The 16,571-nt window shown below is 52.8% G+C and overlaps 1 protein-coding gene across 1 annotated transcript in view; it reads right to left on the minus strand.

The window, feature by feature from the left end:
• Positions 1-228: 228 nt before the first annotated feature.
• GLRX3 (glutaredoxin 3) overlaps positions 229-16,571 on the minus strand; it is a 30,299-nt gene continuing 13,956 nt past the window's right edge. The window contains exons 3-11 of the mRNA XM_007477488.3: positions 13,100-13,174; positions 12,530-12,731; positions 8,496-8,668; positions 7,089-7,150; positions 5,179-5,236; positions 4,435-4,487; positions 2,976-3,015; positions 2,798-2,890; positions 229-511 (exon numbers count right to left, since the gene is read on the minus strand). Of these exons, the coding sequence (XP_007477550.1) occupies positions 461-511; positions 2,798-2,890; positions 2,976-3,015; positions 4,435-4,487; positions 5,179-5,236; positions 7,089-7,150; positions 8,496-8,668; positions 12,530-12,731; positions 13,100-13,174 (807 nt within the window). The 3' untranslated portion in view covers positions 229-460. The remainder of the gene's footprint in view (positions 512-2,797; positions 2,891-2,975; positions 3,016-4,434; positions 4,488-5,178; positions 5,237-7,088; positions 7,151-8,495; positions 8,669-12,529; positions 12,732-13,099; positions 13,175-16,571) is intronic.

Genomic DNA, 16,571 nt, shown 5'->3' on the forward strand with positions numbered 1-16,571 from the left:
TTGTCTTTGCCATGCTACCTATGCTCAGGGCACACAGAGCCTTGCTGGCCGGTGAGGGAAGCCACAGGCAAGCAGGAAGACTAACTGCTGCACGGTGGCCATCCTGCCTCCATAATCCTCCATCTGCTACTGATCGGATGCTGCACTTTTAAACCAGTAGAAACTACCCAGGCAAGGACCGAGGGCTTTAATATGCACATGGCATCAGCTTAAAAGAAAAGAGAAAGCTTTTTAATATCCATTTTTAATTGACTTTTGAGATGTTGAAGGGAACCTCCTGAGGTGGGTTATGGGAAACTTTCAGCTTGACCTTGGGAGGGAAGGAAGGAGGTCAGACCCAGTGATGAGGCGAGCAACATGCCCCTGGCCGCTCTCCACTCCCCAGGGCTCCCTCGGGCATCGTCCCACGCTCAGGAAACGCCTGCACAGCACTTCTGCACCCAGTGGCAGTGGCAGCCCCTTAACTTTCTCCTCTCAAGATAGGCAACAATTCACCATTTTCTTTCAGTTCCTGCAAAGACAGAAATTCAAGGAAAACCTCTAAGCAAGGAATGATTCCACGTACACGAGACCTAGAAGAGCCAAAGGAGCCCAATGTAAACTTTAGCAATTTCTTAACTTGAGCACACACATGATGACCCTGTGGTGTGCCCCGTAGAGGTTCAGTCCCCAATGGGGTCTGCCCAGTGCCCCAAATCCCTAGCTCTTGCTTTCCTCGGTATAAGACTTTGCTGGGCCGACTGCCTGGGCCACAGTCCTCCCTGGCGCCCAGGGCACCTTCTGTACCCTCACTGACTCACCAGTTTCCAGTGAGCCCAGGAGAGAAAGGCCACAGACCCCCTCCTGGACAAAGAAGAAATGGCTTCTTCTAGAGGATGCCCGGGCATGGAGGGAGCTGAGGCAGAATCAGTGCACCAAGCACTGGCCCTGGAATCAAGAAGACTCATCTTTGTGGGTTCAAGTCTGGCCTCAGTCTACTAGCTGTGTGACCCTGGGCAAGTCATTTTGCCCCATTTACCTCAGATTCCTCTGGGCCACCAGACTGCAGATGTGTGGCTTGGTTTGGTGGAATCTTTTACCCCTTGTTAAAGGGCAGAACTATGTAGATAGGAAAAGAATTTGGAAATGAGGGCAACAAGAAAAGTGAGAGAGGGATGAATGAATAAATGGATGGATGGACAGAGGGATGAATGGATAAATGGATGGAGGGACAGAGGGATGAATGGATAAATGGAGGGACAAAGGAATGAACGGATAAATGGACAGATGAATGGAGAGATGAACAGTAGCAGCAACACAAGGACAAAACTATCCCATTAGTCTGCCTTCCTATCAGGTAGCCTTGACCCTGGTGACCAAAAACCCTGTGGACATCCCTTTGCCCAGAGTGCGCAGGTGGAGTGGAGGCAAACCAGAAGAGGCCTCCAAGGTGGCCATGTCCTTCCACACCAATGAGCACCCTGGGGACCTCGTGCCCTCCCATCGGGTCTCCGAGCCAGCTAGGTATGCCACAGAGCATGCCAGGCAGGGCCCACTCCAGCCCCCTCTCTTAGGGGGGCCCAGTCACCTCTTTGGAGCACACGAAGCAAGCTATGCTTCTCATGGTCTGACAATATGTGCTCCCATTTTTTTTTAAATGGACAATTGGTTCCCTTTTGACCAATTAAAATACAACCGCTTTGATTTAAAAAAAAAAATAAAAATCGATCAACACTGAGCTACCTGAAAACAGGAACAGGCCATGAATGATTGCAGCCCCCCCCAAACCAAGTGAAATTGTTCAGGGAAAATCCTGCAAATCTTTTCAAATCTCATCTCGATAATAGCAGGTGACCGAGCGAAAGGCCGCACACCTGCGAGGTGACAGAGAAAAGGGACGGTGCGCACAACTTCTTTCGAGAATTAAATGAGCCGTATTGATCGCATCTCCCCAGGAGTTTGCCCGGCAAAGGCGCAGGCCATAAAGCATTCAGACAAGACCAGGCTCCAGAGTATTGGGGGGTGAGAAAGAAGCCTGGCAGAATTCTGTGTGACCAAAATCAAAGCCCCCGTAACGAAGGCGGATCTATTCTTGTGCCTGGAGGGTTTGTTCCAAGCACAACTACATGAAACTTCCCCCTTTCCAAGAACGAGGCTGTTGCAAAGGAGAAGCCTGTGCCTCGTGCGGGGAGAACCATGTCCACTCTCGAAGGGAGGACGGAGCATCCCCTACGGGGAAACCGAGTCGTCAAAGGGACCCAGTCTGGGCTTCAGGACAGACAGCCAGGCCCCGGCAGAGAACGAGGCTCCGTTCTCCATGGGACACATAAGGAGGCTTTTCTGTGCGGAGAACGTTTCTGTTCCCTGACTGACATCTTTGAGGGATCTCTGGAGGTAGAAGACAGGGATGGGGGCTGCCTCCAACTCAGGAAAAGCCCCCTCCCCCCCCCCGCCAGCCTAGGCACTGCTCACTTCTGCTTCTTCGTGACTGAGGAGTTGGGGAGAGGGATGGGCCCAGGTTTTGCAAAGTATTTTTAAAATCATGAATAAAAGGAGCTAGCTGGGTGGGGGCTCACTGGATGGAGAATCAGACCTAGAAGCAGGAGGTCCTGGGTTCTAATGTGGCCTCAAGATACTTCCTAGTTGGGTGACCCTGGGTGAGTCACTGAACCCCCATGACCTGCCCTTCCTGGACTGAGTCTAAGAAGGTGACGGTTAAAAAAGCCACCCATAAAACTGAATTTCGGCAAGGGCCCCCCTTCGTCCTGTCTGAAATCGCCCAAGGAGCCATGCGCTGGGCGGCGAGGGGCTCCCTCACCTTCACGATGTCCAGGCCTCCGACGAGCTCCCCCTTCACGTACAGCTGGGGGTACGTGGGCCAGTTGGAATACGCTTTGAGCCCTTGCCGCACCTGAGGAGACAAAGGGAACAGGTTTTTCCGGCAGCCTCTCCTACGCCACAGACAACGGGCAGAAGAAGCAAGAAGCACGACTTACTTCCTCGTCCTCCAATATGTCAAACGTCTCGAAGTCCACACTGCGGGAAAGCAGAAAGGATTTACTTCCACGCGGTCCACAGATGCAAGAAGAGCCCCAAAGCCCACCTTCCCGTCCCCCCTGTGCATGGCTCAAGCAATCGTCCCCTGCCCGAAGGACCCCGGAAACAGTCTCTGGCCACAGAGGGCGAGTGGTCAGCCCCAGGCCGGCCCTCCTGCCGGCCAGAGCCACAAGGGTCTGCTTCCCCTGGGCATGAGCAGGGGAAGACCGAGATGGGGAAGACTCCGCCACCTGGGATGGCCACGCTGGGTCAACTCGGCGTTTCATGGGAACCCCAAGGGGGGGGGGGGGTCATTCAGGCTAAATCTGGGCCACTGTTCCATCAGACCTGACCCTTCCGTGAGTGACCACCAGTTTGTTTTTATCTCACATGGAGCTCCTCCTGCTTGGGGAGGCGCAAGGACCAGGAACTAGAGGGCAGGCAACCACGAGGAGGCTTCCCTCCCCGGCGCACGCTGCCGCCCCACCTGGGCAGCCTTGCTTCCCAGCTCCACACAGCGTCCTTCACCCGAGGGGCCCAACAAGATGGACTCTGGAATCGGGCCCTCCCAGGACCCTGGGCAGAGCCCGTCTCTCCAGAGAAGCAGGGCAGCACGAGTGCCGGGCCTGGTCGTCTTCTCGCTCATCCCAGGCAGGCAGCCAAGTGGCCTCCACGGCGCAGTCCCCGTCCCAGTGATCTCACGGGCACGGCCGAGGGGTGGCAGTGCGGGTCAAAGCACAAATTCCACCTGAACAAGGCGACCACGAGCCTGCTTTGGGGGCAGCCCCCCCCCGGGGCATGGCAGTGCCCCAAATAGCTGAGATTCTCTAAATGACCTAACTCGGGGGGCTGGCAGCCGGGACCGTGGCCCAAACTGGCCTCTGCCAGGAAATCCAAGTCGTGCCCCGCAGAGCCTTCTGTCCCGGATGTGCTCCGCAATGCCAGAAGCAGCAGCAGTGCACGACTGGCTTAGTCCTCAATCACAGAAGGAAAAACGCCATCGCACCCATCTCCCACCTGGCTGGAGCTACACCGTCCTGGAGCCCAGCTCGTGGGCAAGGGACCGTTTCTGAGGCTGCCCAAAGGCTCCTGGAGCCTGCATTTGGTAGGGAAAGATTCCCCTTAAGAGTATATTCCGGGGGGGTTGGGGGGCTCAGTGGATAGTGCCCGGCCTGGAGAGGGGAGGTCCTGGCTTCCAATCTGGCCTCAAGACACTTCCCAGCTGGGTGACTCTGGGTAAGTCACTCCCCCCACCCCCACGGCCTGGCCTTTCCTGCTCTTTCAAGTTGGAAACAATGCCCAGGCCTGAGGCTATGATGGAAGGGGAGGGTTAAAAAAGTATATGCCAGAGAAGCAGAAACAGTCGCCGAGCGTGGAGTGCAATCGCGCTGCTGTGAGACGGCCACCTGTTTTACTCACCCCGTATTGTTAAGTATTTCTAGAATCTGCTTGCTGAATCCACATTTTGCCATCTAAATAGAACACACCGACGTTAGGCTCTGCAGGAGAGGGGGGCCCTCCTCCTCCCCCGACCCCCTCAGCCCAGTCCTGCTCCCCGGGGCAGCTCGGCCATTCCCATCTCTTTCTCTGGCCCTCCCTATGGCAGCAGGACGAAATCAGTCCACCTCTGAGCCTGGGCTTCCTGACTGGTACCCCAGAGAAGCCACTGCACGGCCTGCCTGCTGCCAGGGTTCCTCAGAGCGTAACGTGCATCCCCCCGGCTACTTGGGAGAAAACAGCTGCACCAGTCGGATCCCCCCGGATCCAGGACCTTTTGGTGGCTGCGTCGGGCACGCTGTCAGGCGCTGAACCTCCAAGCCCCGAGGCAAGCTCTCTGGTGTCCCAGGACTGGCGCCCCGGAATGACAACCAGAGACAAACTCGGCGCGGTCTCTGCCAGCCCCTGGCACGAGCCATGCTGCAAGTGCATCTAGCGGCTGCAGAGACAGTCACCAGCCTGGCAGCAAGAGGAAAGGAGCCCCGCAGCAGCGCTGACGATCGGGCCGAGCAGGCCAGGGATAGCTCGGGCCAATTAAGGCAGGGCTGGCTTCCTGGTACCCCCCAGCCTCATTAGCGAACGCTCGGAAAGATCGCTAAGTGTCCCCCTGCCGCAGATGCTAGCATCTGAGGAAATGACAAACCGAAGCATTTCTGAGCTCTTTACCTGCTTGTTTCCTTTCATAAACAGCATCACAGAAGCTTTATTTGTCAGTACTTTGAGCCTACGGAGAGAAGAACGACAGCAAGGGCTCAGCTCAATCGTGAAACGCAGCTCAGGCTCCCCCTGCTCCGTAACATGGATTGGAGAACCAGGGAGATGAGAGCCCCTGTTTTTCCAAGAGCTATTCACCAAACAAATGCATTTATATTTGCTTGATTTCCTGCCTTCCCTAAGCCACTGTAAAGCAAGCGATTGCTTCTCAAGACACAACTGTGCCTTCAAGAGGCAATTTGAGCCCTCAGGCTCCTCACACTAAAAAGGAACCAATTCTAGAGGGATCCAGCGAGTGAGGGACTCACGAGGGACTCGGAGCGTGTGCGAGCGCTCCGTGCTCTGCCCGTCCAGGAGGCCCTCCTCCTGCAGTGAGTCTCCGCCCGGGACAGTGCAGAGGAGAGTGGGCTTCCCCTCCGAACCCCTGCTCCATCACCAGGCAGGTCTGTCCGTTCCAGTGGGCTGCCTGGAGCCTCGGCGCGCACCTTCAGGGCTTCTCACTGCCCTCGGCTCTCAGGCGGAACTAGTCTCACGAGCCGTGCTGGTCCTCACCATGGCGGTGTGGAGAGGATCACGGCCGTGACGTTTGAGGGAAGGTTTAAAGTGCTCGGATAAAGGCTACCGTATCACTGGTACCAAAATCACTTCCTCGGGCTGGGCATTCGTCAGGCAGGTGGCACTCGGGGAGGGAAGAGGTCCCTGAGCCTTGCAAACAGAAGTCACCAACCAAGGGCCGTAGGAAAGCTTTGGGGCCTGCGGCCCTCTGTAGGCCTTGCTCTCGAGGTTCCCCGACTCCTAGTTTACATCATCCTCGAACCAAGTGGAGCTGCCCGGTGCCATTCAGCCAGAAATGGCAAGAGCCGGACGTGGCCATTGGGACAGGGAAGTGACACACCGCCCTACAAACCCAACAGCTGCTTGCCCTGATGCCCCCAGAGGGCACCGCCAGGGCCCCGGCAGCCTTAGCCACTCATTAATGCCCACCTGGAGACAGAGGTCCCCGTCTGCTTGGAACGTGCGAGGAGGGGCTAGAAGGGGGGCCATGCAGTCACCCAAGGGCCCTGGGGGCCACCTCAGAGACGAGGCACCAGATGATGCACTGAGGCACTGTACAAGAAATTCAATTTTGTTTCTAAACTAAATTCTATGACAGTAGAGATCTCCTCCCTGGCATGGCCCCCACGTGGGACACCACCCATTCTGGGCAAGTCCCTTTTCGGGCAGCGGGAAGGAGCAAACCCAGGGTGGATGAGGGGCCTCGTGTCCAAGGCGAGGAAAGGCAGCCAGTCTGGAAGCTCCACAAAGGAGAGGCAGCGCGGCCGTCTGCCATCTGCCCTCCCCTGCACTCCTGGAGGCTGCTGCGCACACGTGACCGGGCCCAAGTGGGGAACAGTTGTGCCCACGACTCGTCTATTCTCATGTGCAAACGAAGGGAGAAAAAATTCCTTCCAAGAAAAGAATCGCTGTCAATTGAAAGGGAATCCTTTAGCCCCTCACCACAATGACTCAGAATCATGAGTGCAGGGCAGCTCAGGGCATGGTGAGCCAGGCCTGGAGAAGGAGGTCCTGGGTTCAAACGTGGCCTCAGACACTTCCTAGCCAGGCTACCCCCAACGCCCAGCCCTGACCGTTTTTCTGCCTTAGAACCAATACTCAGTATCAATTCAAAGACAGAAGGCGAGGGTTTTGGAGAAGACGTCATGATGGTCCCGGCTCTCGAGCTGACTGTGGGTGCTCACACACCACCAACCTGCAAAAAGCAGTGCCACGAGCCAGGGAGACACCCCCAAACAGGCCACGTCCAGCAGAGAGGGACGGCCTGAGAACGTCCAAGAGTAGACACACCAGAGAGCCTTCCTCACCTTTCCTCCAGCTTAGGAACTTTGGGGCAAATCGTGTCTAGTTCTTTGGAAGCTTCCAATTCCTAGAAGAGACCAAACAGCGATTAAAACGAAGACACTGACCAGAAGGACTCCTTCTTCAGCAAGAGCTGTCTGGTCAGGAGCCCCTCGGACCAGTCACCAGCTCTCACCAGGCCAGAAATCAACCCATTCTCACTACAAGACGTGATTACGACAGGACAACGAGAGATCCCCTTTCCCTGCAGCGGGGGGCCAACGGGCGGGATCTGCTGAACCCTTTCTCTCTGTTAAATTTTGCTGGGCTGCTGTTTTAGCCATATCCGACTCGTCATGACCTCATCTGGGTTCTATGAAGTGGTTTGCCAACGTCTTCACCAGCTCATTTTCCAGATGAGGAAACTGAGGCAAATAGGGTGAGGAGATTTACCCAAGGCCACTGTTAAATAGGACTAATCAATTCCAGAGAGTGAGAGCCATGCCTCAGTATGCCTCTATAGACGGAGGGATTCTTAATTTTTAAAAAAAATGCATCAATAAAACATTTCATTGAGAAGAAATTATCTACAGGGCAGGAAGAGAGCCAGGCCTAGAAACAGGAGGTTTCTAGGTTCAAATCTGGCCTCAGACACTTCCTAGCTGTGTGACCCTGAAAGTCACTTAACCCCCATGGCCAACACTTAGTATTCATTTTAAGAAGGAAGGGAAAGGTTTAAAAAAAGAAGAAGAAATTATCTACCACTACTAGGACTGTATCCCAGATCCCAAAATGGGGGGAAAGTTCCTATTTATACAAAAACATTTATTACAGCTCTTTTTGTGATCATAAAGAATTGGGAATTATGCGACTGCCCACCAAGAGGGCTTGAAGGGCTGAGCAATTTGTGGTACATGATTGTGATGGAACACTGCTGCGCTGCAAAAAATGACAAGCGGGATAATTTTGAAAAAATATGGCAAGATTTCCATGAACTGATGCAAAGTCAAGTAAGCAAAACCAGAAGAACATTGCACCCAATATTTTTTGATAAACACCGGAACGACCTAGTTTTCCTCTGTGAAAGTGATCCAAAGCAATACCAGAGACTCATGACAAATAACACCTCTGAGAAAAAACCAATGGAGTCGGAATACAGATTGAAACAGCCTAGAGTTCTTCTTTCCTCTTTTTTTTGCGATCTCTTCCACAAAATGACTAATTTGGAAAAATGTTTTGCATTATTGCACATGTAAAATCTCTATCAGATTGCTTTCTACCTCAGTGAGGGAGGAGGGTTAGGAAGGAAGAAGAGAATTTGGAACTCAAAATTAAAAAAATAAACATTAAGAAATTGTTTTTAATTGGGGGAAATTTAAAAATACTTAGGTAGGTGGCACTAAGAAAAAGATGAAGATTTCTCAGGTTCTAACCTTAACGATATCGAGTCCTCCTATGAGTTCTCCAGATACATATAACTGAGGATAAGTGGGCCAATTGGAGTAGGCTTTGAGTCCTTGACGTACTTCTTCATCCGAAAAGATATCAAAACTGCTAAACTGAATATTATGCTTGTTAAGGATGTCCACCATCTGCCTGCTGAAGCCTGTGTTTGGGGAGAAAAAACCATTTAGCTTCCTTTCCTTCAGATAATTATAAAGGTTTTAATCATTTCATTTGCCTGCCAGTTTTTCAGTGAGATACCCCGCCTGCCCAGCTCCCTGGAAAGACACAGGCTGGACACCGTCTCCCTCCTGAACACCAACCACAGAAGTGAGGGGCTGGACAGAGGCCCGGGGCTGCCGATCCTTTGCAACAACCCCAGATGGACCCGGACCATTACCCCGAGCCCCTCCTTGGTCCCACCCGGAAACGTGATAGCCGGTCCCCTCACCTCTTGGTTCCTGCCCACCCATCCAGCCCTATCCCGCCAATCCTCACCCCAACTCTTCAGCTCCAAAGTGCACTCAGCCAGGGAGAAAGGAAGGGTCTACCTTTTAAATCCAGAACACTTCCAGAAGCTTCCTTTTATTTAATGAAACCTGACAAGTGCCACTTCTAAGACAGAAGGGCGAGGGGTGACGACGGGGTGATCTGAACCCAGGACCTCATGACACGAGGCCTGGCGCGCCATCCTGGGGAGCTCCCTGCCCCTGTCAGGAGCTGCTTCTTCCCTTTGCACGTCCCCACCACCTGATGGGCTCCTTTTAAGCCTGTTTACATTCCCTGAAGCACCTAATGTGGTTTTTACTATTCTTCGGTGCCCGTCTCTTATTCCGTGCTCAGATTTTATGATGCGACGGTGACACATTCCGCTCTCTGCTATTCTGGCATGACTTCCTTACGATGGCATTAGTACTAAACAATTAGAAGAGTGGGAACACTCGTCTGTGGTAAGCCTCGCAGTCTCTGCGTGAGGATTCGGACGTGATTCCCCGAGCAGGGAAGGGACGAGGGCCCGACAGGAAGCTCCAAGGGTGGCGCCTCTCCCTGGAGAAGCGCGCGGGCTCCTCTCTGGATCCCTCGTCCTCCACCAAGAGGGCCTTTGCTTGATGTCCGGCAAGCCTGGGCCGCTCTCCCGCGCCTGCTGGGCGTCTCCGTCGCTTTCCCAACGACCACGGCATCCGGTGCCTGGACCGAGAAAAGGCTTGATCTCAGCGGCAGACAACAACCCGTCGCTGGGGGATGGATCGTCGCTGGAGTGTTTCCTTTGGAGGAGTGAAGGCAGCAGGCTGCAGCCATCAGGGAGGGGGGAAGGCCCTCGCCCACCCTACGAGCCACGTCACAGCGGCCCAGCTCGGGTTTTAGCCGGGCATCCACGAGCTCGCTCTTCCCTGAACCCGAGACAGAGGGCATAAATAAATGGAGGCAAACCCAAAAAGGCAAGAAGCCGAAGGCAGGAAGAGAGCTCAGCCCCGGTGGCTCCTTGGCGTCGAGGCTGAGGCCGGGCAGAGGAGAGCTGGCTGCCGAGGTCACGTCCAAGCCCTCAAGCACACGATGCTCTAGAACCTCCTCTCCATGCCAACCTGCTTCTCTCGTGCCGCCTTCAGGAGGCCAGGGGAGCTGGCACTTCCCTGCCTCTCCCATCCCAGCCCCTAGGGGGAAGGGGGCAGTCACTGGACTTGTGGCCCTGGCATGGCCTCTCCCTCCCTCATCTCCTCTACAGCCCGTCCTGCCATGCCTTCTCCCTCGGGCTCCAGTTCATCTCTGCTGGCTGACTGATGGCACCTCACGTCCCACTTCCAGCTGTCAGCAGCCTGGCTGCAGGCTCCCTGAGGGTCAGCCGGAGGGCTGCCTCCCACCTTTCGTGCTGGCCCCAGCGGCCCCATCCCTAGAGACGGTCATTTCCTTCTTGTCTGTGTCCCGCTCCCAAGAGGTACATGGTGGTGGGACTGGGCACACTGGATCAGGAAGCACTCGCCAAGCACCGCTCCCAGCAGCTCCCCTCCTTGCAGAGAGCCAGGCCCCAGAGGGGGCTTCAGCCCGGGTCCGACAGAAGGTCCCCCGCAGACAGTGGAGAAGCAGACACAGGAGGGGTGCTGAGGCTCAAACAAAAGCACCGGAGGCCTTGCAGCTCCCGGGGAGGCATCAGGTCAGCCAGAAGACACGGGCAGGTGTCACAAGACAGCATGCTCCTGCTCACTACATCGAGTCACCGGCACAAGTCTCCGGGGGTGTCTGGGCAGCGATGGCACGGCCAGAAAAGGCACCTGGGGCAGGGGAGGGAGTCCTCTGTTCAGGGCGATGGGAGCCCTCAGAGGCCATCTAGGCCAGGCCCATCCTCCTAAAGAGGGAATCTAAGGCCCAAAGACCCCCCAGAAACAAGATGCTGAGCTGGGGTGAGGCCAGGACCCAGGGATTTCCACACCAGGGCTCTGCCCCTAGGCTACACTATCTGGGAGAAAAGGCTATAAAAATGGGCACCATCCATTGTAAGAAAAACGGAATAAAAAGCTCCAAAAAGCAATTTTTTTTAGAAGGAATTGAATGAATCAAAGGAAATGGCTTATTCATGACAGCATCTGCCCCAAGGACCACAGCTGCGAGTGGAAGCCCAGAAGGGGCCCGAGCCCAGGGCTGTGCCGAACCCAGGAAATCTGACTTCTGCTGTGCCGAAGAGCGCAGGCTGGTACGTGGTCCTCTAGCCTGAGATTCGAGTCTCCACGCTGGAACCCCAAGGAAAAGGCGGGCAGAGGCTTTTCCATCACCCAGTGGGCTTTCTGGGGCTTCCAAGGAAGAACCGCTTCCCTGAGGCGGCCGGGGCGTGCTGGGTCCTCACCCCGCAAAGATGGGCTGGGACGAGGGCACTTGGGAGGCCTCGCGCACTCGGTCTGAAGACTGCAACGTGCTCCAAAAGTCTGAGCCTCTAACACACAAGGACCGTCCCATTCTAGCCGCACACAGGCGCGCTTGGAGACGTCTGCGCACCTAAGATCGCTCCTATCGGTTCAAGTCCTCTGAAAGGCTGCCGGGGCACCGGCGATCAGCCCGGGACACACAAGGACATTCCAACACCGAAGAGATTTCAAGTGGCGAGCGCGCCAAAAGCAACAGTTCCAGCTTGGTTTCACGCTGACACGGCCCTGCAACCTTCAAGCCTAACTTCCTTGTTTTCATACAAGGAAACTGAGGCAGAGAGGTGAAGTGATTTGCCCAAATTTCTATGACTAGATAACAGGAAGTCAGGCTCCATCAAACTCCAAGTCTCCAGTAGCCTCCCCTCCCCCCTCTCTCCCCCCTCCTCTCCCCTCCCCTCCCCCTCCCTCTCCATTCTTAGATGAAGGAAGCAGACTACAAGCGGGAAGCCTTGGCCGCTGTTCTCCCACCCCCTCCAGCCCCTGCCGGCATATCAAGGTGAGGACCAGAAGGCATCAGCTTGGGGCTTTGCGACCATCACACAGTGGGCCCCGGGCCAGCCTGGGCCGGTGCCGGCTAACTCAACGTCCAGTTTCTCGTCCCGCGGGAGAAATCCGGGCCAGGAGCCGCTCGGGGCCCCTCCTTTAAAGCTCCGGCAGACTTTGGGCGTTCCAAGCCCAGGGCACGCGCTCCGCCGAGAGGCCGCAGCGGCACCCAAAGCCCCCCTGCTGCGCAGGGCACCAGCCCAAGGGCATTCCTTGGACCAAAGGGAGCCCTTTGAGAATCGCATCACGCGCCGACTGAACGGAAAGCAGGACAATCCGCTCCAAAGGCTCCAGGAGAGCACCCGGAGGACAGCGGAGGCCCCAGCAGTGGCAGTCAGGGAAAGAAAGCGAAAGGCCCCAGGGGAGGCAGAGGAAGGGGACGGGAGCCGCAGGAGCCTGCTGACAGCCCCCCCAGAGCCCCAGTGGGGGCGCCTTCAGTGGCTGTAAGACAGCGGCTAAGGCCCAGGGAATCGGAAGGAGGCCGGCCAGCTGCTCTCCCGGGGAGCTCTGGGACAGCCTCTCTGGGCACTCTTTCTACCCCGTCTGCCCCCGGAGGAGATGCTCACCGCAGCGGGGCTCCTGGGGGGACCCCTTCATGAAAAGCATGCAGGGGGCGGCGTTGGTCAGCTTCTTCAGCCGCAGGTTGAGGTCCTCTCTCGTGTGGTCCATGGAGCCGCGGGGAAGGGCGCTGCTGGAAGCGTGGCGCTCCACCTTCCTGGTCAGCTCAGGGGCGTGGGCGCCATCCAGCCGGTCCACTTTCTGGGCGTTCTAAAACCAAGGGAGAAGCACCGGCAAAGGGTTACCCGCCACCGGCGACAAAGCGGGGGAGAGGACAGGGCCTGCCCTCAGCCAGGCCACAGCGGCCAGCTGATCGTGAGCATTCCCAGCCCTGGCTTGGAGCCGTATCCACAAGGGTCCGGCCACCGCAAGGACAGGGTGACCACAGACAAGGCCTGGCCCTGCCTCCCAATCAAACCACCCAGCCCCAAGTTCAGGGGAACTGAGCGCAATGGGGGGTGGCCCTGGGAACCCCAAGATCGGGGGAGCCTCAGCCTCCGTGCTGCCTGGGGTTAGGCCAGGTCCGGAGGAGGAATGAAAAGAGGGCAGGGAGCTCGCATGGCTGGCTTTCATCTCACCTGAAAGAACAGGAAGGTTGGGACAGAACTGATTTCATATTTCTCGGACACTTCAGGAACGGCTTCAGCTTCCAACTAGAAAAGAAAGCCAGACGGGTCATTAGAGGGTTTCCTATCTCCATCACAAGAATCAATCTCGCTTAGAGTAACGTCCTTTGAAGAATTTTAAGTTTGGCGCCAAAGTTGATGACACATTTACATGTAAATGAGACTCGCAGCGCATGCACGGTGTCTAAACAGGTTCGCGGGTTTTATTTTGTTGCACATTTCAAAGATGCCCGGAGGCTCTCGGTGCACTAGTGACCTCGTAAATTTTCAATCATATGCAGCTCCTACTATATTGAAATCCATAAATCACTGACCCCAGTTATGTCATGATTACAGTGCTTATTTTCTGCCCACAGCAATTCTTCCTGTTTGCTCTATTGACTAATTCCGAGAGGCAGTACATCATGACTGACAGCTGCAGCCTTCTGCAAATTATGAAGCAAAAGGAGTATTTCTCCAATAAACTATTGATGTCTGATACATTTTACTTTTAACTCCTGCAAGGCCACTGGACAGTAAGCAGGAAACTTGTGAGGCCACCTACCAGGGAGTCTATTCACACATCTCACTCACTGTGGACACCACGAAAAAAAGAAGCCTGTAGCATTGTGCTGGGTAATTTCGTTGGCGTCCCAGGAATCTATAATATAACAGGATATCTGAAACTGGCTGCAATAATATATTTAGTACTATGATTTCTAAATTAGAAATTAGAATCCAACTACGGTAAACTACTTTATGCTGAAGTTTATCAATGCTGTGCTTTGAGAAGAACTCAAGTACATTATATTTTTCCCTCCTAGGATTGTCAATTTAATAGAAACTTTTTTAAGCCAATAAAAGCCTGAATTCATATTATACCTGTAGGAAATAAATTTTATTGATAAATTATATTGTTAAAAGTTCTTTTTTAACTATACACTCATTTTTTTTCTTGAGAAAATGACAGATTTTCTAGGGACTTAAAATACTATTTTTATCTAAGGCCTTACCCAGTCAGACTATATTTCTTTTAATGAACCTCAGGATGTAATAGAGAAAGAAGAGTCATTTATCTTTCGGTTGCCTCTTTTACCTTGCACACTCCTGGGTTTTCTGACTCTTCTAGAAGTATTTTATTGTTTCTGTGTGAATCAATATATGCTTGATTTTGGACTCCTGACATTCAAAAGCTTGATGTATTTTACATCACTAAATCAAGGTAACTAATGACTAGAACTCTAAAAGGGAGAGGCGGGAGCAGTGCTAAGGCAGGGAGAACAAACAGCAAAGACGGCTGCTGAGAATATGGGCTTCGTGAAATTAAGGTAACAACCTTTAACATGACTTGCACACTTCAGGAGACCCCCAAGTGGCTTCTAGAATTTCTGAATCCTCCCTGCTACACCCTCATTTCATGGACACTGAATTGAGGGACCAGACAACCCCCAACAACCTGTCTGCTCCAGGAGAGGCTAACACCGCTCCTTGAGGGAACCACCATAGCACTCCGTTACAAGTTACATGAGAATCCTTCCTCTCCAATCCAAAATTACACCCAGCACAACTGTTAAGAGACTGCAGGAAAGGAGACACACCAGTTTACTGTTGGTGATGAGAACTGGTACAATTGATTGTAAAGGGAAAGCTGGAATTATGCCCCCAAAGTTGCCCAAATGGGTTTACCTCTTGACCCAGCAATACCACTATTGGCCTAGACACCAAATAAAGAGGAAAAGAACCCCTATTTACCTCCTCCTCTCCAAAAACAAAAATGGTGGCTTATTTTATTGCGACAAAGAACTAGAAACCAAGGAGGTGCTTGGGCAAATGGAGAATAAGACAGCTGAACTTATGGGAATATAGAGGCGATGGAATTATTTTTAACCCTTGCCTTCCAATACTCTTATCAGTTCCAAGGCAGAAGAGCAGTAAGGACTAGGCAATGAGGGTTAAGTGACTTGCCTAGGGTCACAGCTAGAAGTGTCCGAGGGCACATTTGAACCCAGGAACTCCCGTCTCTATGACTGACTCTCAAACCACTGAGCCACTTTGCTGCCTTGACAATGCAATATTATTAAGCCCCGAGAAAAGGCAAATGGGGCAAGTAAACAAGACCAGGAGAAGCACTGCTGTGCCAGCAACACCACCACAAAGACAAAGAGCAAGGCCTCCCAGGGGGACATGCCACCTGCCTGTGAAAGGAGGAATCATAGGCTCAAGGCACAGGCAGAAGGAGACACTTTCGGAGATGGCCAAGTGTGGATCTGCCATACTAGACAGCATTTAGTGTGGTGCAGTCTGGAGAGCCGGAGTTCCTGTCTGACCATTTAATGGCAAGCGTGACCTGGGCATGAGCCTAAACCTCCGCCACCTTGGTTTTCTCTTCTACAAAATTACACTCTGTGGTCCAGCTGTGCCTCCATCACTTCCAGGCTCGAGGGAGGAGTTCATGTGTCAGAAGAGCCCCACAGCAGAAGTCCATTTTGTGGCAGGAGGGGTGGCTGGGGTGGAGTGAGTCAAACATATTCTAATGTGTTCATGACAAAGTGATTCATCCAAATTCTGCTCAGGAACTAGATGTGAGCAAGGAGACATAGCCCTGCTGTTACATTAATGCTTCAAGCCTCGTGACTCCATGTCCTAGGACTCCCCCTGGGAGTCCAGAAAGACTGATATTCTTAAGACTCTTTCAGAGAGCAAACATTGGCCACAGATTGACTTTTGGAGTTTCTGGTGTAACCTAATTTCTGTATTTTCTTTGTTCACTCTCTTTCTTGGAAACCAAGCTTTCTAGGTTAATTAACAAAAGACTACAAAAGACACAAAGAACAGACTTTAGGACAAATTACAAAATTCACCCCCCTCCAAGAGAGTACATTTATTCAAGAATTATTCCCAATATCACTTAGATTTCATCAGTCTTTCCAAAGAGTGACATTTTTTGGCTTTCATTTTTATTCATTTATTTTCCTTTGCATTATTTCCTTATGTAAATAATAGAATTTAAAATAAAATTTGTTTTCTTAAAACAGTCAAGTAGCCAGAAAACAATCTGCCTCCTCTCCTAAAAACATTAATGGAAAAGAAAAGCCATTAGGAAATGCCCCCAAATTAACTTTGACACAAGGTGTTCTGCAGCAAGAAGCTCCTCTGCGGCCCTTGAAAATGATTTCAAAGACAAGCATTGAAAACTAAAATCAGCATTAGGGAAGGGAAGCATCATTTCTGATTCTCAGGTTTCCAAAATTTACACAGCACCCCCCCATTAAGAACTTAACACCAAGGCTACCTATTTCTCAATAATTACAAATATTTTTGTCTACTTTAAAAATAGCAAAATAATTATTTTAATATTTTTCCAATTAATTAGACCTGAACTACACTAACCAGCCATTTGCTTAGAATTCTTTTTGCCTAAATACATCCTTATTTAACAAGGTTC

Source organism: Monodelphis domestica, chromosome 1 (assembly GCF_027887165.1).
Source record: "Monodelphis domestica isolate mMonDom1 chromosome 1, mMonDom1.pri, whole genome shotgun sequence".
Classification (NCBI taxonomy): Eukaryota; Metazoa; Chordata; class Mammalia; order Didelphimorphia; family Didelphidae; genus Monodelphis; species Monodelphis domestica.